Here is a 21,445-nt window from a genome sequence, read left to right as displayed (position 1 = left end):
GTACCCTTGGTCAGCATGTCACTGAGGAGGTGGAGTCATCTCCCCAGAGGAAATGCCAGTACATCAGAGTCATCTCCCCAGGGAGCAGATCAATGCAGCAATGGACTGGGACATAGGACACTGCATGGAGACTTGCTTTCAGATTGACAATATATGGTAGCAATGGGAGAAAAGACAGCCAAAATGGGTCCAAAGAGCAGCCTCACCAGACCTTCCAGTTTTCTCTCTGTACAGAGACCGGGTCTCACTGAATTAGTAGAACTTCTGGATCTTGGGCAATTCAAGGGCAAGGAAGGAGCCTGAGGAGAAAAAGAACAGATTTCTTGCTAACCTACCTGGCATCAGAGGCCAAGAGCTGGTTTTAAATTCAACTAAAAGAGAGGGGACCTAATTTGGCAGTATCCATTAGAAAGAAAATGTTGTGAATTAGGAATCTCACTTGCAGGAAGAGTATACTAGGACATCTGCACAAGAATGCTCACGGCAACACTGTTTGTGATGGCAAAAACATGCAAGCAACCCAAACGTCCATCAGGAAGGTGCTTATTAAACAGACGAAAAAGAATGAGGTGGATCTCTATCTAATCTAGATCTAATCTGGAAAGACGGTCTTGGCATTCTGGTGAGTGAACACAGTGAGCCCAAGCCATGTAACACAATGCAGCTCATTGGTTGAAAAAAGAATCTAGATATGTCTGCATAAGCACAAAGAAAAGTTGGGAGGGTCGTGAACCCAACCATTAACTGAGATTTTTTTTTTTTTCTCCTGGAGATGGAGACTAAGGAATGAAAAGGGGATTTTCACTTAGTTTACATAGTTTTAAAAGATATATTAGGATAAAGGGTGATTTTCACTTTGTGTATTTTTAGTAATTCAGAGAGAGAGAGAGAGAAAAGAGTGTGCAAGCATTATGTGAACCTAAAAGACGGGTCTAATTTGGGAACCCAAATATTGCGCCTTCATTTACCCCTATCGCTTGGCATAACTTGGATAGATTTCTGTTGCTTCTAGACAAATGTACATAGAATGAACTAGAACAGTTGAACAAGTCCAGTGATTTTCAAATTGTTCATTAGCCATAAAATCTGTCTTTTTCCCACATAAATTGCCAAACTCTAATAGATAAAACAAATGAAAATGGAACTGCTCTGGGTGAACTGGGGTGGGGTTGGCCTCAGCTACTTATCTGTAAAATGAGAGAGTTGGACTAGACAGGTGATTTCAAATTGCTCCCACCAGAGGAATGGGGGTGCGGGGTGGGGGGCGTAGTTAGGAGGTGGAAAGGGACACCCAGAGGCTTGGAGTCACAGGAGAAGGGATGAGAAAGCTAAGTTCCAGAGGAAGCAGTGGAGTGGCTGGCCCAGGCTCACCCAGCAAGCTGGCTTCCAGAGCTGAGGACTGTTCCCCACCCCCTTTACTTTTTCATGCTGCTTAGCCTTTGCCAAAGGAATTGTCTGAATTCAACTTGAAATGCAAATTTTTGCTTTAGTTTACTTCGAATATGAACAGGATATCAGATTTTTACTCATTAAAAATGCATCAATTTCACGAAATCTTTTCTGTGCAAAAGTGAAAGGTTTAATCAAAAGTGTTCCTTTCTCGTCAGAGTGAATAGAGCTGAAGGCGGTGAGCTGCCACTGCTCATCGGAACACAAAACTCACGGCAGTTGGCTGGCTGTCCTCCTGAACTCCCTTCCTCTCACCTTTTCCTCTCAGGACTGATTCATGAGAAAGTAAAGAGCAAACCTGCCCATCACCACCAGCTGCACTGGTTTGCAGGAGGCTAAAACTATGTCCTGTCCTGGTTTCTCCGACGTTCCCCAAGTACAGACGCCAGTTTGCAAGCTGGAACGCTGTGAAAATTCTGTCACCTTTCAGATCTGACATATTTTACAGCTGAAATTCCTTTTTTCTTAGACAATTGAATACTCTTCACACGCTCCCTAATTATGCAAATTGCTGTTATTACATTCATGCAAATGATCCTTTAGAAACAGGTCCGGGGAGCTGATGATCAGCCTGCCATTGACTGAGACTCCTTCGACTGCAGAGACGGGGCCAGCTGCTTGCACTTGAAAGTTAAACTACAGGTGTGGGAGGAATCCCTCGGGGACGGGGACAGGGTGGGGGGATGGGGGGCTGGTCAGCCCCCCTGGACTCATCCCTGGAAAAGGCAGGAATTCACACTGGGGCCAAGACCTGGTAACGACAATCTGCAAACCCCAGCTGGAAGGTAGGGCTTGCCTTGCACAGGGGTGTGAAATTCTGGGGCATGACTTCCTCTCTGCAGCCCCACAGGAAGATCGGCCAAAGGTCCAGGTACTTGTCAGCTTAAGCGAGCAAGCCCTGGCCATCCCACATCAGTGGCCTGGGAGCTGAGCGCTCCTGTTGGTTTGTCCCGCCTGGGATCCACAGAGCCCAGCTGAATCCTGCCTAGCCTTCCCCAAAGACCCCGATTCCCATGGACTGTGCCTCCTGAGCCCAGCAGCATCACTGTGTGGCTGGTTGTTGGCACACTTTTGCGTGTGTTACTCTGCCTTCTAACCAGAGAGGCTCTTATCACAGGCACTATTTCATCCTTTTACTGTTGCCCCATTCACTCATCCACTCCCTTTCCCAGCATTAGAAAGGCATCCAGCACATAGTAGGTACTCAATAAATACTTCATTATTGATTACGCACTCAACTGGGAGGGGAATGTGCTCCTCAACCAATGAAATGATTCCTTTCTGACGGAGGGGAACATTGTTTATGGGAGTTGGCCATCTAGCATGTGATCACCTGTTTCTCTTTGTGCCTGCTTGCTTAGGATAACTTTATTTTGGTAGACACTCCACTAATCTTAGAAAACAGGAGCTTGGAGATGCTGGGGTTATCCTATTAGGATCCCCAAGACAGCCCACGTGAACATCACTGCAAAACCGGAAACATCTGATGTGCCCTGGTCCATAGGGGAATAACACAAACCTTCCACGCTCTCTGGAGTAGAGGCACCCGCATGAACTCTGCACCCAGGGCTGGTTAGGGCTGGTTAGGGCTGGGTCAGCCAGGCAGAGACCGAGATGCTGCCCTGTAAAGGAATCTCAGACATTCATGAAGACACAAGGCCATGGGGAAAACACGGTGGTATTCACCAGCTCCTCCTGCTTTGCTGAGTGGATCAGGATGGGGTGGAGGCCAGCCTGCTCTGCAAGGAACACGGGTTGGACTACTTATCTCAAAGGCATTTCTTTTGCGTATAAGCTCTGGCGGGCTGAAGTGAATTCCTGGAGATGGTGCAGCCCCCTGTGGCCCTCCTTCTCACCATGCCTCAGTCATTGCCCAGATTCTCTAATACAATGCTGAACAAGTAATTAACGAGGGTTGGTTTGGAGTTCACCCACAGCCTTGGCCAGCCCTCTTGCATACGAAAGCTGGGAAGTCGCAGAAGCTGAAGCGGCTCTGTGTGGCCCCAGGACTCCTCAACAATTCCAGCTGGAAGGGGGTGAGACCAGCAAAGGCCCTCACCCAATGTCTCTGGCAAAACTACTTTCGGCTGGGATCAGGGCCTTGGGAAACATCCCAGTGTAACATTTGTTCACCCTGGGGACATCTGAAAATGCACCCCAGAAGTCTTTGAAGGAGCATTTCCTCCTCCAAGCGTGCTCTGAGACCTTCTTCAGGCTCTGACCCAGGTCAAACGGCGGTGGGATGGGGTGGAATTTAGGGATGGATGGCTGTTTCTTGTTAACTGCACTAAACTTATAGTCAGTCATAATTATAATTATAGAAAATTATATAATTAAGTCACTAAAATTAAAGATAATGATGGTGTTAACGATAACGGTCCATCTTGAGTAAGTTGGGAAACTGGTTACTTATCAGTTAGATATTTTCTCTAAACATGCATTTTTCTTTGGTAGCTACCATGTGATGCTTGTGCCCTGCAGTGGCTTGGTGCCTTGTAATAGCCCCCTGGGGAGGGAGGGCTGGGACCTCTAGGTTGCCTATATGGGACCTGCCCGGACTTTCTTCAGAACAAGAGATAAAGAGAAATGTTAGAGGTTAGAGGGGATCTGCCAAGCTGAGAGGAGACAGGACCCTGCACCAGCTCCCCAGCCCCTTGACTAAATAGGACCCATGACAGTATTTACCCCAGGGAATGGCTGTGAGGAGCAAATGAAGGCGTCCTTATGAAAACAACTGTGTATGTTCATACTGGTGTTATCGAAACATATTTGTTCACAACTGGAACATAGGTCAGCTGATTCTACATTTGAAAAATCATCAATTCATACTATTTTAACAAAAGTATTTAACTAAAGTCCAATTACTAGCTTGGTTTATCAACTGAATTCAAAATGTAGTACAGAATAGGATTTATAAAAGTAGCCAGATACAAATCACTAAGTGCCCTAACCCATTAAATATAAATGGTCATTGGTCATTAGAACCCCCTTCCTAAGCCTTTCCCTTCTTTCACCGGGAGCCCCTCAGGCGTCAGCAAGCCCCAGGTGCTCAGTCTTGTCCTGACCGCAGTTCAAGCTACTGCCTGTCAGGAATGGCCAGTCCTTTTGCTTTTCCTCCTGTTAACAAGTTGGTGAAGAGCTGCTGGCAGCAAGGACACCTGTGGCACCAACGGGCTGACCCAGCTCCAGAACCAGAAATGCTGGGCCATTCTCAGAGGAGGCTCAGGACATGTTCTCCCGGCACCTCCTGGGCTCAGATCTTGCTTCCTCCAGGTTGGAAGTCAAACGCAGAGCTGATGTGATGTTCTAGCTACTGGATGCTGCATGGCTTCCTGAGATGGCTCGCCCAGGCATATAAAAAAAAGGGAGCACCTAAAAATCGTTACTCATCTCAAATCCTTGTCTGTACTTTATTTTTAAAAAGTTGTTTTGTAGTGAATTGCCTATTTTCAAGTCCAGCAACTTTACAACTTATTCTGGTCAATTGTTTCTTAAAGAGGAAAGGCTATTTTATCTTTATTTTAAACACATGCAAATATAATGGAATAATTTTCAAACGAAATTATATATAACTATGAGAAAATAGAGGCGACTATTTGATCTTGAGATCCTGAGGCAGGGAAGAACATTCTAAAGATAAAAGCAAATGAAGAACCCATAAATGGGTTATAGATTTGACTACGCGAAAATGAAAATTTTTCAATGCCCCTCCCCCCCAAAAAACTATAAACAAAATGAAAAGGCAGATAGAACCCAAGGCCAGAAGGTGTGATATACAGAACATGGGCTTTGGAGTCAGACACAGCTCCATCTGATCTGAACTCCAATTCCTTCACTTGCTGGCTCTGTGACCTCGAACAGGATGATTAATCTCTCTAAGCCTCAGTGACCTGTCTGGGAATAATAATGACAATAATAATAGTAAAGATCTCATAGGACTGTTATCAGGATTAGGATGTTTTTGACATACATACCTAAAGCTCTTTGAATAGCGCCTGGCAAGTTCTAAGTTCTCAATAAACATTATAATCATTATGGAGGGAAAAATATTGCAACATGTATAATACACAAAAAGCTAATAACTTTCCTATGTAAAGGGTATTCATAAATTAATAAGAAAAAGATAAAAAATGATTGAAAAATGAGCTAAACCATGAATGAACAAATCTCACACAATGAAAAACATTCAAATCACCAATAAACAAATGAAAAAATATTCACCCTCACCATAATCAAACACCTGCAGCCCCTCCCTGGTGCTGGGGATCCAACCTGTCCTGGGACAGGCCCTCCTCTTTTAAACGTCAAACTACCAAGTTTCTAATCCCATCTCCCACCCAACCTGGCTTAATTCTACACTGGTGATTCTCCAATTTAGAGTGTACTACAATTGCCTAGAGAGCAATTTACATACAGATTCCCAAGCTTAACCTCCATCAATTCTGATTCAGGAGATGCAGTGTGGAGCCCAGACATCAGCATTTTAAACAGATGTCCCAGGTCATTTTTTTTTTTTTGAGGAAGATTAGCCCTGAGCTAACATCTGCTGCCAATCCTCCTCTTTTTGCTGAGGAAGACTGGCCCTGAGCTAACATCTGTGCCCATCTTCCTCTACTTTATATGTGGGACGCAAGCTATGAATGAGTGTATTCTTCATCCCCCAACAGAAAAGAGAAATGGCCACTTTCCCTTCCTGAACATCCTTGTTTCAAGCCGGATTTTTCTGTTCTTTTTGTTTTTCCTTTAATTTCTTATTTGAGTGCCAAACCAACAGTAGGATCTTTTTGGGCTGAGGTTGGAATGTGTAGTTCCTGGGATGGTCGGCTATGGGAAACTTATCCAAGGCTGTGTGTTTCTTTCCCTTGATAATTAAAGAGTGCCTAATTGAGCTATCACATCCAACAAGGTAAAATTTACAATATCTAGCATCCAGTAAAAAATTACGAGGCCTGCAAAGAAGCAGGAAAACACAACCCAGAACGAGGAAGAAAGATCAATAAATTGAATCTTACCCAGAAGTGACATAAATGAAGGAATTAGTAGACAAAGACAATAAAACAGTTCTCTTAACCGTATTCCAATTGTTCAAGAAGCTAGAGGCAAGATTGAACATGTTAAATAGAAACAAAAAATAAAAAACACCCAATCAAACTTTTAGAAAGGAAAATGACAACATCAGAGATGAAAAATACACTGAATGGGGTTAAGAACAGACTAGACATAGCAGAAGAAAGACTAGTGAACTTGACGACGTAGCTAGAGAAATAGCCAAAATGAAACACATGGGGAAAAAAAGACTCAAAGAGTGAACAGATCATCAGTGATGTGTGAAGCTGTGGAACAACTTCAAGTAGCCCAATCATGTGTAATTAGAGGCCCTGGCTGGCATGGAGGGCAGAAAAATATTTGAAGAAATAATGGCAGACAATTTTCCAAATTTTAGTGAGGACTAGAAACCCATATTTCCAACAAGCTCAATGAAATGCAAGCACAAGAAACTTGAAGAAAATGAAACTAAAGCATATCATAATAAAACTGCTTAGAATATGCAATAAAGGGAAAATCTTAGGAGCAGACAGAGGAATAAAAGACATAATCTGTACAAAGAAAGGCAAAGATAACAGCAGGCTTCTCGTTGGAAACAATGCAAGTGAGAAAATAGTGGGGTAACATCTTTAAATTACTGAAGAGAAAAAATATATTTAATTCCATACTCAAAATAATTTTCAAGAATGAAGGCAAAGACTTTTCAGGCATTTTTATGTCTATCTAGATCATGTTCAAACCAAAATGAACAACCTGCTGTTCAAGGGCCTTCTTCCCTTCTCTCCCCTTCTGAAGTCTTGTCCATAACTCAAGTTTCAGCTCAAACGCCACCTCCTTCTTGAAACCTTTCCTGATCGCCCACTGGGTTTTCTTCTTACTTCTCTTAGGGTCCTATTATCCTTTGCTTTGTGTCATCGTGTCATAAGTGTTTGAGGATTTTTTTCCCTCCCACTAGTATTTATTCAACAGGAAATACTTGATAAGCTGGGCCCTGTGCTTATAAAGGTAAGACAAAATCTCTGAGTGCAAAAAGCTTGCAATACAGTTAATTGATTTAATTTGATTGCTTATAAAAGAGCTTTAAAAAAAAAAGTCTGGGCTTACTAAGGAGGAGATTGACTCTTGGCTAGAGTGTCCCCATGTCCAGATGATGAATATTCTCATGCTCAGCCTCTCTACTCTTTCCTGAGCACACCTCCCACTAGGACCCCCTCCCAGACTCTGGTATGCAGCTGTCTCTTCGACATCTTCACTTGGACATCTAATGGAAATCTCAGTGTTAACATACCCAACAGAGAACTCCTGAATTTCCCTCAAACCTGTTCCATCTGCAGTTCTGCCATCTCAGTTAATGGCAATTCTATCTTTCCATTGCTTGCCACTAACCTTGAAATCATTTAACTTCTTTTTTTCCCCCCTCACACCTCATATTTGAGCTGTCAGCAAATTCCATCAGCTCGACCATCAGACATATCTAGACACTGTCCTCTTCTTACCATCTCTACTGCTACCACCCTGGCCCAAGCCACTACCTTCTTTCACTTGGATTATTGGAATAGCTATATAAATGGCCTCCCTGTTCCCACTGCCTGCCCTGCCCACATGGAGTCTCACCATAGCGATTCTTTGAAGAGGCAGGTCAGATCATGTCACTCCTCTGCCTAAAGTCCTCCAATGACTCCCCATAAAGGCCAATGTCCTTACAACAGCCTGCAAGGGCCTACATCAACTGGTCCCCTTGTTCCTCCTCCCCCCAATTATCTTTCTGACCTCCTTTCCCTCTACTCCCTCCCACTTACTTTGCTTCAGTCTCCTTGCTGTTCCTTGAGCTCTCCAGACACTCTGCTACCTCAGGGCCTTTGCAACTGCTGTTCCCTCTGCCTGAACAGCCCTTCCTCAGATATCCGTATGGCTCACTTCCTACTCCTTCAAGTTCTTGCTCAAATGTCACCTTCTCAGTGAGACCTTCCCAACCCACATGACTTATAATTGCATCTTCTCCTACCCCCGCCCTAATCCTCACCCTTGCTTTATTGTTACCCATGGAACTTATCACCTTTTAATGCTGCAGATAATTTACTTTGGTTTTTGTCTGCCCATCCCCCACAGAACATAAAGTCCAAGAGGACAGGGACTGGTATGTTTTGTTCATACTGTTTCTTGCATACCCACAATAGTGCCCAGGACACAGTGTGTGCTCAGTAACTATATGTCAAATGAATGAATGAATCTCTGACAGGTAGAGTGGGCTTCTAAGCCAGTCTTACCAATACCTGACACCATCTCCTGTTGGGTGGGTAGCATGAGTTCTGAAGAGGAATTTAAAAAATACTTCAAAACTCTTAGCATGGCAAGAAACCCGATTCAGAAACTGGCAGAGACCTTCGTTTATATCCGCACTTATTGAGCTGTGGATGAATTCATCAGTGAAGAGTATTCAGTGAATACCTCACGAGAGGCATAGCAGAGAACAGTGAAATATATTTAAAGAGACAAGGTGACTAAAGGTGACAAATTAGAGACTAAAACTGTGCACAAAGTGTTAGTTGTGTGACACAGACAAATAAGTACTGAAGAAGTGAGGGGAGGAAGAGACGAGTGTTTTGAAGTGAGCTGAGAATGACTTGTCCCCCTCCCGGCCTCTAATGGAGTTTTCTGAAGCAGGAGTGCTGTGGGAATAATCCTTCACCAACTGTCAATAACAATATTTTGTGCTCACATTGTTCCCTTCAACAAGCATCTTCAGATAATTTCTGATTTTTATCTAAGCATTCGTATCCCCACCCTATAGTTAGAAAAGTGTCCAGAAACCATAGTTATGTAACTTGTCGGATGTTGGGGAACAGACAAAGACTTAAACTATCACCCCCAAACTCTGCCCTGCGGCACTCTCTGCACACAGCAAAAACATTTGTGAAGATGTTTTGTCAACCTACTCCCTGCTCAGCCCCCTCCTCCTCAGCACAGGGAATAGCCACAAGTGGGCTCTCCAGAAAACATTTGGAGGCGGTCGTTAGAGGTCCAGCGAGATGCTCACCCACGAAACAATTGTTGATGCTGTTAGCATTGGAACACTGGCTAGATGGGACCGTTGGTCTGACAAACATGCCATTCCTGTGGGGTTCTAAAAGATTTGGTTACTGAAAAGAGTGAATACATGAGTTCACGTTGAACATGAATAAAAATATTTGCAAATTATGCTTAGTATAATTAATTTCCCCAAATCCAATATCCAAAATATGTTTTTTTCTTTTGGATCCATTAACCGGAAAAAAAGACAATTTGGGAAAGAGCATTCTTTCTAGAGGTCTGTGTGTTGCCCCAATCACCAGGACTCTGAATTTTACAGTTATCCTAGAATCTGCCCTGCCCTTTCTCTGGCAAGTTCTGTTGGTTCTATCGCCATTCTTTTTATCACAAGGTTTCAAGATTCCCTGAAGCACAGAAAGGAAGCATTTGAGAAATGCTCGAATCCAGTAACTCTAAGGTAGCACACATTGAGTTCTAGGCACCATGCTAAGGACTTTGCATGGATGATTGAATTGCGTCCTTGTGATAATACCTAAGGTGGTTACTGCTATCATTGTCTTCTTAAGGATGAGGGGACTGCGACACTGAGAGGTTGACTGACCTGTCAAAGGTCACACAGCTAATAGGGGAACCAGGAGAAAACATACAGTATGATTCCATTGCTCATTGCAGAGATTTTGGGGTCTGCCTTTTTCTTTAGACTTGTAAAGACCTCTCTAATGGAGAAGACAGAGTTCAGATGCTCCCCTTTCCTTGAGTACTCTTTCATTTTTCAGTTCCTTCCCTCTTTTCTTCTCTTTTCATCTCATATTCAGTCTCAAAACAAATTCAACATCCTCACTTCTAAACTAACCCACTTCAGTGTTTCCTCATTTCTGTCCACAATGCCAACACGATTCATGGTGTCAGATGGATCTGGACCAGATGGCTCCTTTCTCTTTCTTATATCCAATGAGTTATTAAGCTCAATTTATTCTTCTCTCTGGATATTTCTAGGGTATATATCTTCTCCATTTCTGATGCCATCACCTTAGCTAGACATGAATCATTTCTTGCCTGGACTAGTGCCATAACTTACTAACTTTCTTCTTGCCTCTGGTTTCTTCCCTCTCCAGTATTTACTTTACCACCAGACCAGTCCTACAAAACCACTGTCTTCATGACTCTCCCCAGTAAGGAGTCTACAATGGCTCCCAATTGCCCAGTGGATTTAGTCTCAACTTCTCAAAAGTTGAAATTCAAGGCTCTCTCTCACCTAGTCAACCCTTCCTGCCAGCCCAAACTCCTCAGTGCAGGAAGGGCTGCTTGGCTTCTTGCTCTTCCAGCCTGTACCATTTTCACTCCAGTCCCAAGACCTTAGCTGAAGTTATTGTCTGTACTTGGAATGATTCGCCCTCCTTTTCTGATTCGCCCCAAATCTCACCAACTCTACATTGCCCATTTCAAGTTCTGTCTCCTCCGTGAAACCTTCCTTCATCACTATAGTGAGGGTTGATTTTCTCTCTTCTTGACTGCCCTGATGCTCATCACACAACTCACTGTAAGGGATTTTCCTCTAAAGGTCTTCCTGTTCACAGGGATTGATTCCAAGGTCCTCAAGTGTTGCCTATAGGGAGAAGGCACTTTCTACCTTCTAGTGAAAAGGATTCCAGACTCCAGTACTCACCCACTAAGTTACTGAAAAACTGGGGAATTAATCTTGCAGTTGTCAGCTCATCATTTTAGCTTGGGTACAATTATCCTCAACACATTTCCAAGTACTTCGCGGTTCTTACATACAGCCCGGGCAGGGCCTCCAAAGTTCCCGGCACTTTGGTGAGCAAGAGAAACTTTTTCTGAGTGACAGAGGAAGGGGTTACCCTCTCTATTACATTCAGAACAAACTCCACTGATTGCATTTTAAATGATCTTCAGTTGGTCTTCTTGTTTTAACTCTACCTTTCAGTAACGAAAATTGTGTCTTGAACTTCAGTGAAACTAGAAGTAAATTATATCTAGTTAAACATAGAGCTGTTAAAACTCAAAGAGCTACATAAAAGCAACTGATGGGCTGAAAAATGCTCCCTTTGTAGCAGAATCACAACCTAAAAGCTTCAGCTTGTTTCACACAACATGACCTTTAGTCTGCAGATAAAATGCATGTAAATTAAGCTTGAATGTCAACTAGATTTCACCAAGGATTTCTTCGTTTTGGTGGGAAGGGGAGGGGAGTTTGAGGAATGTAGAGAACAAAAGGAATGTCTTCTTTTTTTTTCCCCAGATAAGTGTGTTTTATCAGATCTAAAAGCTGTTCTGTTAGTTCTCGCACAGGTAACCACGTCCTGGAGAACATGAGACCCCCAAGAGGTAAATTGTTCTCCTTCCTTAGACGTTTTTGCTCTACCTTCTACTCACATTTTCTCAATTTTCCAAATGAAAGAACCCAAAAGTTTTTCAGGACTGCCAGCGACAGGGATCAGTAGAAGTTAATAATAGCTGAGCCAGTCAGAAAGGGGGTGAAGACGACTCCCTCTTAGTGAGTGTCAAACCTCGTCAGCGGCCCCGCAGGAGGGGTGAGGGCCTAGAGAGCCCTGTGATGCTGCAGAAGTCCTGTTACCGCATCGAGGCTGACTCTGTTTTGTTGTCAGTGACAAGATGATTTAGGCTGGTGTGATGCCAACCCAGGCTTCAAGATGCCAAATATTGTCCCGAAGCAGCAGCTGATAGGAGCACAGATGAACAGACTCGGCATTCTGAAGGAAGTGGAGATAAAGAGTAAACCCAGAAACAAGATGCTGGGAGCACGGGGCAAGAAGGGCTAATGATAATGTCATAGCGGTTAATCTTAATAACAGCAACAATGAACACTTACTGGGAACCTGACCATACCAGGCACTGTACTTTACCTATATCATCTCCTTTAAACCTAACAACCCCACGAGGTAGGTACTATTATCTCAGTCTTATAGACGAGGAAACTGAGGCTTGGAGAAGTTGAAAGACTTGCCAAAGGTCACTCAGCTACCAAGCTGTGGGCCCAGGATGTGAATCTGTCTGACTCCCGGGACCACACTGCTTACCACCACCACGTACCTCAGGGAAGAATCAGGGAGAGAGAATTTGGCTGGGAACCTAACAGGAAAGAACGAATTCAGGTTGCTCAAGCTAAGGGCAGGCACACAAGGGCTGCAAACAACAGCAGCACCATGGGAAGTGACCTAGACCAAGCACAGAGAGATCCTAGGACAAGGGTACCGGGGAGAATGAATCACTCCTTGGCAGTGAAGGACTGGTGATCTGAGAAGTTGCTCTGGAACTCACCCAGAAAGGCCCTCTGCCTAAGGATCTCTCAGCCTGTGGTCTAGTGGGTGGTCTGTGAGGTTCTGCTGTCTCCCCAGAGTGGAGTGGCACTTTTCCAGGGGGGCACATGGCTTTGCGTTCCAAAGGGAAAAATCCATTTTATCTCTGGCATAGTGGCAGTGAAGGCTGAAGGAAAGGCAGGGAAACAGCAGATAAAGATGACAGTGGAAAATTCCCCAGGCCCCACGAGGTCCATCCACCTCAGGCTGTAAAGGCTCAGCGGGCTTGCTCCTGCTGCCCTCACCTCTGCTGCTTTGGCTAGAAAGAGCCTAGGGGCTTTTCCATAGCTCCATGGTCTGGGAGCAGGTCCAGACGGCTCAATGCCCTTCATGTGGTCAACACAACTGCCCAGTTCTCATGGGTCCAGGTGCTCTGTCTTGACCCACTTGTTTCTTACATATGTCCTTAGAGAATCATGACAGCTCTATATCAATGCTGAATGGTTTATTTGCACGTGTTGATGAAGAAAGTGTCAGAAGGACGTAGCTAAGAGGCCAGCTCTTTCCTGTCTTCCTCAACGTACCATCATGACCTGATACGCAAGTTAGGTTTATGGGTGTGTTCACAGTACCAACACCAGACACAATCTCAGCAGAGACATAGCTTCAAGTTCTCTCCCATTCTTTTTTTCTTTTTGCTTTTCCTTTTTTTTTTTTCCGAGGAAGATTAGCCCTGACAGCAGCCCTAACTGCTGCCAATCCTCCTCTTTTTGCTGAGGAAGGCTGGCCCTGAACTAACATCCATGCCCATCTTCCTCTACTTTATATGTGGGACGCCTACCACAGCATGGCGTGCCAAGTGGTACCATGTCCACACCCGGGATCCGAACCAGCAAACCCCGGGCCGCTGAAGGGGAACGTGTGAACTTAACCACTGCGCCACCGGGCCAGCCCCCCAAGTTCTCTCCCATTCTTAACTGACGCCTGGAAATGGCTTCTGACATGCAGACCAACCACATGGTGTCAGGTGTGACATTCCAAGTGCCCAGGTGCCTAGGCTGCTGTGAGGAAGGCCACAGAAACCCACCTCCCAGGCTCTTTGTGGGCATTTATGACTGGCTGCCCTGTCTTTTTGTGCCCTGCTGTATCAGGCCTCTGATCTCTCATCTGGGCCCGCGCTGTACTTCAGGACCTAATGGAGTATAAGTCTCTCCCCTTCAATTGAAGAGAACAGATGGGGTTTGCGATAAGGCCTAGGTATGAGGTTAACGAGTGGTTAAACGCTGTCCTAACATTGACTGCTCTTGACTTGGGGAGCCAGCCCAGGAGGAGCAAGCCGTGGGGGCCTGGCTCAGCCCTGCCTACAGCTTCCCTCTTGAGTGGAACCACACTCTCAGATTGGCTGTGTCCTGGATGCCGTCTCCTTGGGGTAGGTCTTCTGGTCCAGAGTTAACCCAGTGCTAGAACAACCCTGACTTAGGAGCTTGGGCTCTCCAAAGGAACAACCCTGGTGTCCCTTTGCTCCAGCGGACAGCTGTCTATTTGAAGAATTGGCAAGCCTTCCTACAAAGGACAAGGCAGAAAGCATTTAGGCCATATGGTCTCTGTTACAGCTGCTCAACTCTGCTGTTGTCGTGCAAAAGTACACACAGATAATATGTAAACAAATGGGCATGTCTGTATTCCAATAAAACTCTGTTTACAGTTATAGAAATTCAAATTTCATATAATGTTCATGTGTCATGAAATATTATTATTCTTTTGATTTTTTTTCCTAACCATTTATAAACATAAAAATCATTCTTACTTTGTGGGCAGTACAAAAACAAGTAGTGGGCTGGATCTGGCCCATAGGTTACAGTTGGCCAACCCCTGGTCTAAAACTTCAGCTTTTACACCATAAGGAAGTACTCAGTCCAAGGGCTGGGAAAGAAAAGTAAACCCTGGCATAGCCAACTTAGGGCCTTCAAGGAAATATAGCATCCATGTAAACAGGAGCTGTGACTATAGGTAATGTAATTTTTTTCCCCTATAAACAAGATAATTTATAGACCCACGTAAGAGGACCACACAGCAGTCCTCATGAAAAGCTCTATGTTTGTTACAATAATGCATTACTGCTTAACACGGTTGGAGAACTACCCTCAAAACTGGAGCACATGCTTTTGAAAAGCCACAGTGACGGAAATCTCCATCCACCAAAGCTGGAGTTGATTTTAGAAGCAGCCAAAAAACAAAACAAAACCTAAACCAAACCAAATGCAAAAAATCTCGCCACTCAACCAACAATAACAATAACTATGGGACGGCTACTACTATCCTTTCAGAATCAGGCTGGAAAATAATTGAGGGAGGGGGTGGGAGTTGTGGTTGAGCTAAATAAAACCATTTTTGTTTAAAACCACTCATGATTATAAGATGAGACTGCTGCAGACTAAGCTTGGAAGTCATAACATGGCCCCTAACAATGTGAGTGTTGTTTGGCCAACACTCTGTCAGCTAATCAAAAACATTTTTTTGGAATTTTTGTCAATATTTAAAAGCCAAGCGATTTCACATAAAAAGTGAGATTTTTACTTCTCTTGAAAAAAATCATAAGATAAGGCACACTGAGCTCTCTTTCTTGTACAGCAACAATCAGCAAGAGCCTCTCCTTTAGACAAGAGTACAGGAACCTCAGGCTGGCACAGTCCCTACCATGCCCTATCACCCCCCAGCTTAGTGGCTGCTGCCATGTAACCTTGTGCTTATGGCCTTTCCATTTACCATGAGAGTGACACAATCACCTGGTTCAAAAGTCAAAATCATCTACAAAGCTATACCGTGAAAGGCTCATTCCCACCTTATCCCCATCCTCCCTAAGTAAGTACTTTTATTTGTTTCTTCATTTATTTTTCCCCTTCTTCTTTACACAAGGCAATACAATATATATTTTCCTCTGCCTTGCTTTCTTCACTTAAAATATCTTCTGGAGATTGTCCCGATAGCAGTACATAGAGAATTTCCTCATTCCTTTTTTACAGCTACCTAGTCTCCCAGCCCCCCCGGAGTGTCTAGGTCAGTTTATTTAACGAATCCTGTATTGATGGACAGGGGTTGGTAACAGTCTTTTGCTTTTACAAATATTCTGCAATGAACAACAATGTGCATATGTCCTTTCATTGGTGACCAAGTCTGTTGTGCAGGATAAATTCCCACAAGTGAGACTACTGGGACAGAGGGCAAATGGATTTGTAATTTTTAGGTTTTGCCAAATTGCCTTCCACACAGGTTGTCATTTTGCACTCCCAACAGCAATGCAAGAGCATGTCTGTTTCCTTCAGCTTCCCCAACAGAACGTGTTGTCACACTTCTGCAGATTTGGCACTCTCATGGGTGAAAATTTCAGAGCAGTTGTAACTTACATTTTTAAATCAACATGCGATGTTTTCTCACATGTTTAAGAAACATTTGCATTTATTTCTTGAGAACTGTCTGTTCCATTTTCCTATTGGATTCCTATTTCTGTTGCTGATTTTCCTATTAAACTCTGGGGTGTTTTCCTTATTGACTTCCAGGAGTGCTATATATATTCAGACTAGCCCTGTATCTATGATATGAGCTACAAATGCTTTTTTCCAGGTTGTCATTTATCTTTTGCCTTTGTTTACAGTGTGGGTGTGGGTGTGTTTGGTTTTATTGTTGTCTGTCATGCAGAAGTTTTGTTGTTGTTGTGTGTGCTTTTTAAATGCAGTTAAATTTATTTATTTATTATTTGCTTCCGGCTTTTGAGCTATAGTTTGAAAGAAAGATCTTCCTCATTCTGAAGTTAAAAATGAACTTACTCGTATTTTCTTCCAGTAATTTTAGAGTTTCATTTTTTAAAAATGTAAATCTTTGATCCATTTAGAGCTTGTTAAGGTGCACACTGTGAGAAGTAAAACTTTTTTTCCTATTGGGTGCTCGATGCTAGATTTTGGGCAGGACAATAAAGCTCCCAGAACATCAGTAAAGGGGGGACATGAAGAATGGGGTGACAGAGAGCAGCTAGTGGGAGGAGAAGTGAGAAGAGGGGCAGGGCAGGAGCGGAGACTAAACAGAAGCTGCACCTCCTGCAAGAGTTCCTGGCAGATGGGTTCCCATTCCTGGTCTAGTTCTGTGGTACCCAGGGCCCCTTTTGTTACTTTTTGGCAAAGTACCTACTTACTTTTAAAGCTTTAATGTGTTTAGCTGTACCAAACTAACTGTACTTAAGTAATAATTAGGTATGTTGCCCTTTTAACAAAGTCATTTACAGCTGCCAACCAGTTTCTGGTCAGAGTGTGCTAACCAGAATTACCATGCTGAGTTGATGTGCCTTCAGCCAAAAGCACAGAACTTGGAAGCATCAGCTTGAGGAGGCTCACCTTGGGTAGATGAGCCATTCTGGAAGACTTTTTGAAATGCTGACATTAGTTTGCATATAGTTTATTTCTTTCTTCTTAGATCTCTAAGGACACGGGACCTCAGTGGGGGACCTCTGATCTCACCCTCCTTCAAGACCTACTGGTGCTTAGAAAACGAGGGAGGAGGTGTAGACCACAACCATAGTGTGCACACCCACCTCTATGCAGTGTACTGAACTGCCCTCTCAGCAACTTTTCTACTAGAGGTGCCCCGGGGAAGTTCCTTTTTAAAAATTGTTTCCTCCTGGGAATAATTCTCTGCTCTGAGAAAAAACAGAGAATAAAGATGGGAAAAATTTGCAAAGCCAAGTGGTGAGAATATTGCTGAAATAAAAGGCTTTCAGCAGTAAAGTTGGTTCCTCTGCTGGAAGCAGAGGCCTCAAGGGGGACTTGGTGAGCGTGAGATGCTTAACCCAGCTGACGGTCATCAGGCAGGCCAAGGTCCTTCCCGCTGGTGAGCGGGCACCCACTCCCAGGCTGCAGTCCTAACAATTAATGCAGAATCTCCAGGGGTGGGGTCTAGGCACCAGTCACGTTTAAAGCTCCTCATATGATTTCACTGTGCGACCACTGCTCTGGAACTGTGCTACTCAAAGTGTGGTCCCCAGACCAGCAGTGTTGGTGTCAGCGGGAGCTTGTTAGACATGCAGACTCTCAGGCCCCAACTTAGACCTTCTGAATCAGAATCGGCATTTTAACAAGATCCCCAAGATATTCATATGCATGTTAAAGTTAGAGAAGTAGTGGTCTAGAGTAGCGTTTCTCAAAGCGTGGCCCCTGGACCACCTGCATCAAACTCACCAAGGGGTGGTAGGCTGGGAGAATGGGGGTCAGGGGACTTGATAAGAAAGCTGATTCTGGAGATGATCTATGATTCGATAAGTCTGAGGGTGGAGCCCCGAAATCTGCATTTTAAATGTATTCCCAGGTGATCCCTAAGCCTACTGTTTGAGAACTGCTCCCAAGAGGAAAGCTAGCAATGTGATAGCTGCTTTCTCCTGGCCTGCATGGAAATTCCCTCAGTGACCCTCAAAGGTCAAAGCATTCCTACTGCAAGCGGGGGAGGAGTTGGTGATAATCTACAAATGCTTCTCAGCCTGATAAATATGATGTTTCTGCTCTCTGACCTGTGACCCCCAGCAGGTGGTGGTAGTTAGATCTAACTTTCAGATGAACACAGAAATGAGTCTCTCCATTCTCTTGGGTTAGTGACTGAAGAGGCTGCAATTTGGATTTATAAGCCTCTACCTTAAAAGCAGGATTAAAAACATAAGATGCTGATGCTCAGATGCATCCTTCTTGGAGGGTTTCAAAAAATGCTCAAAATGCACAGTAGAGAGTCAAGAGAAAAAGCGAATTTCACTAAGGCGATTTCTTCATTACAGAGGTGTTTTGAAATTTTTGCTTGGGGCCAAATTTTTAAACAACGCGGGTAAAAAAATGAAGCCAGCAATGGAAAATTCGACCTCTATCAAAAAATGTGTTTGAAGTGTGTAATACTTCCACATAGTTTTAAAAGCACTTAAGCTATTTGAAAGCTTCTGTGATAACAGAAGCTTTAAGTGGATTTATCTTCTAATACTTAGGATTCCAAAGCACGACTCACACTTGACTTGAGGTGACAACTGAAATCTTTGTAATTACTAAGTGAAATAAGACCATAGTGGTTGTAATGGATAGTGAAATGGAATGGAGAAATGCAATGTGATCTAAGTATAGTAGTTAGATAACTACTGAGCTAAAATCAGCAAAAGCAAAGAAACTTAAAACTGGGGGGAAAAAGATATTGGAGGCGTTGCTTTGAAGACTTTCTTTAGAGCAGTGTTTCTTAAAATTTGGGGGAGAAGGCCAATGGAGGCCCTTTGAAAATCTCATGAAAAGCTACGGACCCTTTCTAGATGCACTCTCCGCCAGCGCACAACCTGGCAATTTCTAGAGTCCCTGTTAAGAACCTCAGCTTTGACCTTGGGTTTTAGGAAAATTCTTCTATATTGATTCTCCCATTTGGAACCGCTTTAGACCCAAGAGCAACTTTCTCCGCAACAAGGCCCTAGGTGGTTGGTAAAATGAGGGCCGATTGTTTTCATTTCAGTGAGACAATTCGGTCGGGCGATCTTGTGGGGGTCCCAGGCCAGGCGAACAGGCAAATCCCTAGAGTGGGCCAGGGAGAGTCTCCCGCGCTTTCAGAAATGCCGCCTCCGTGCTCTCCGGGGCCCCGACGGGTTGCACAGCAGAGGCCGGGAGCCACTGTGGCTCCCTTCACATCAGAAAGTGAAAGATTTTGTCCAAAGTAAGAGGGAAAGTAAGCTCTTAAAAACACTGCCTACATCCCTCATTTACCTGCAGACTCAAGGACGTAGGTGGTGGAAGACTTACCCCCTCCCCCGCGGCCCCCGCTTAACAGACAGGAAAACTGACCCCAGAGGGCTAAGGTGCTTGCCAAGGTGACATCCCCAGCCGAGCTCACACCCAAGGCCCTCTCTCCGCAGCCCCTCGCCATCTGGCCAGGGGAGGCGAGGGCGTCCGGGGCTCTCTCCTCACACTACCCGCCGCCCACCCGGCGGGGGCGCCACGGGGAGCCGAGCCCCCGCCTACCGGCACCATGGAGTAGGTCATCATCATCATCATGTCGTGGCTCTCGGCGCGGACCTGCGACGCGGGCTCCCCGCCGTGACTGCGCTTGTTGCGCGCTGCGCCCCCGGCGTCGGGCGCGGGCGCGGGCGCGCGGCTCAGCTCGGCCAGGAAGGCGCGCAGGGCGCTGTCCTCCCGCTGCTCCCAGCCGCGCTGCGCCTCCAGCGCCCGCAGCGCCGCGCTCAGCCCGCGCCACTGGCACAGCGCGAACACCGTGCCCGCGGCATTGAGCGCCGAGAGCAGCGCCACCGCGGCCAGGGCGACGTGCAGCCCCCAGCCCGCGTCGCCGCGGCCTCGCTCGGGGCCTCGGGCCATGCTCCGCGCGCCTCAGGCCACCTCCCGCCCCGGCGGCCCTTATACGCTGCGGGCAAGCCGTGGGCTGATGGCAGCGCCGTGAGTCACGCTGCCCTTTGGCACGGCTGGCGGGGCGGGTTGGGGACAGTAGCAGCGGCGCCCGAGCAGCCCGGAGGGACAGAGGGGGAGAGGAGTGAGCAGAGACAGCCGGCAGAGGAGGGGCGGGCAGGGCTCCGGCTCTCTGTGCCCGGCCAGGCAAACCAGCAAACCCGCCTCTCCCTCCTTTTCCCGCTGCTCTGCCCGTGGGCATTGCCGTGGCCCAGACGGGCAGGGCGAGGGTCAGACTGAGGGGGACAGCAGGAATTCGTACGGCTTGAGAAGTCGCCGGATTCCACCCCCTCCGCCCCCCTCTTTGGAGAAAAGGATCAGCATGCCTAGATGCCGAGGCCGGCGCCCACTGTCCCTGGGAGGTCTGCTGGGCCGGCTCCCAGGCTGCCCATCCCCCCTTCCCGCATCACAGGTCCCCACGTGGCCACCCAACACCCTACTTCGTCTTTCCCAGGAAGGGGATGGATAGAAACAGGGAGACAGTTGGCATTGGAGAGTTTAAATGGCCTCCGGTCAGAACCAGGAAAGCCCAGCCCTGCCTGGCAAGCAGGAGTCTCTGTGAAGGGAGATTTCCAGGATTTGACTGGCCAAGAACTCTCCCATGCGTTCCATCCCTGGGAGGCGGCAGGGGATGAGAAAAAAACGCCAGAGTGGAAGCCAGGAGACCTGGCTCTAACCCCATTCTGTCACTACCCAGCTGGGGGGCTTTGAGCATGCCCCAAGACAACTCTGGACTGATTCCGAGGTGCTTTCCGGCTGAAGGGTTGGGACTCTGGCCAGGCCCTTCTGGACCTTACTTAGCCTGCCTTTCTTCAGAGGGCAGTTGCCTCACGCCTCCTAGTTACCCCTTCACAACACCCTCCCTGTCCAGTTGGCTCAGATGCCTGCTGTGCCTCAAGAGCCACTGTCCCCCAAATGCAGAGTCTCTTCTCAGCCCCCTCAGAGGTCCTCTTCACTTTCTGTCTTTCTCAGCTTTCTCTACGATGGTTCTACCTCCCTGGGACCCCAGGGCCTACAGAAGGCCCAGTGATGTGGGGAAGACCCCAACCAGAAGCCAAGATTGCTGTTTCCACAGCCCATTATCTCAGAGGAGGAGGTGGTTCCCTGCCATGGAGCCAGCTGGAGCCATCAAAGAGAAAGGACTTCCTGTAGCATGGGGAGCCACAGCTGCTTCAGCGATGGGGG

General features: G+C 45.9%; 1 protein-coding gene across 2 annotated transcripts in view; it reads right to left on the bottom strand.

The window, feature by feature from the left end:
- GLDN (gliomedin) overlaps positions 1-20,181 on the bottom strand; it is a 50,796-nt gene extending 30,615 nt beyond the window's left edge. The window contains exons 1-2 of one of the 2 annotated variants that reach the window (XM_046649052.1): positions 19,823-20,181; positions 207-299 (exon numbers count right to left, since the gene is read on the bottom strand). In XM_046649052.1, the coding sequence (XP_046505008.1) occupies positions 207-299; positions 19,823-20,173 (444 nt within the window). In that variant the 5' untranslated portion in view covers positions 20,174-20,181. The remainder of the gene's footprint in view (positions 1-206; positions 300-19,822) is intronic. The other variant, XM_046649057.1, reaches the window with a different exon arrangement.
- Positions 20,182-21,445: the final 1,264 nt, after the last annotated feature.

The sequence above is a fragment of the Equus quagga genome, chromosome 2 (genome assembly GCF_021613505.1).
Source record: "Equus quagga isolate Etosha38 chromosome 2, UCLA_HA_Equagga_1.0, whole genome shotgun sequence".
Taxonomy (NCBI): Eukaryota; Metazoa; Chordata; class Mammalia; order Perissodactyla; family Equidae; genus Equus; species Equus quagga.
This window is presented reverse-complemented; position numbering and strand designations above follow the sequence as displayed.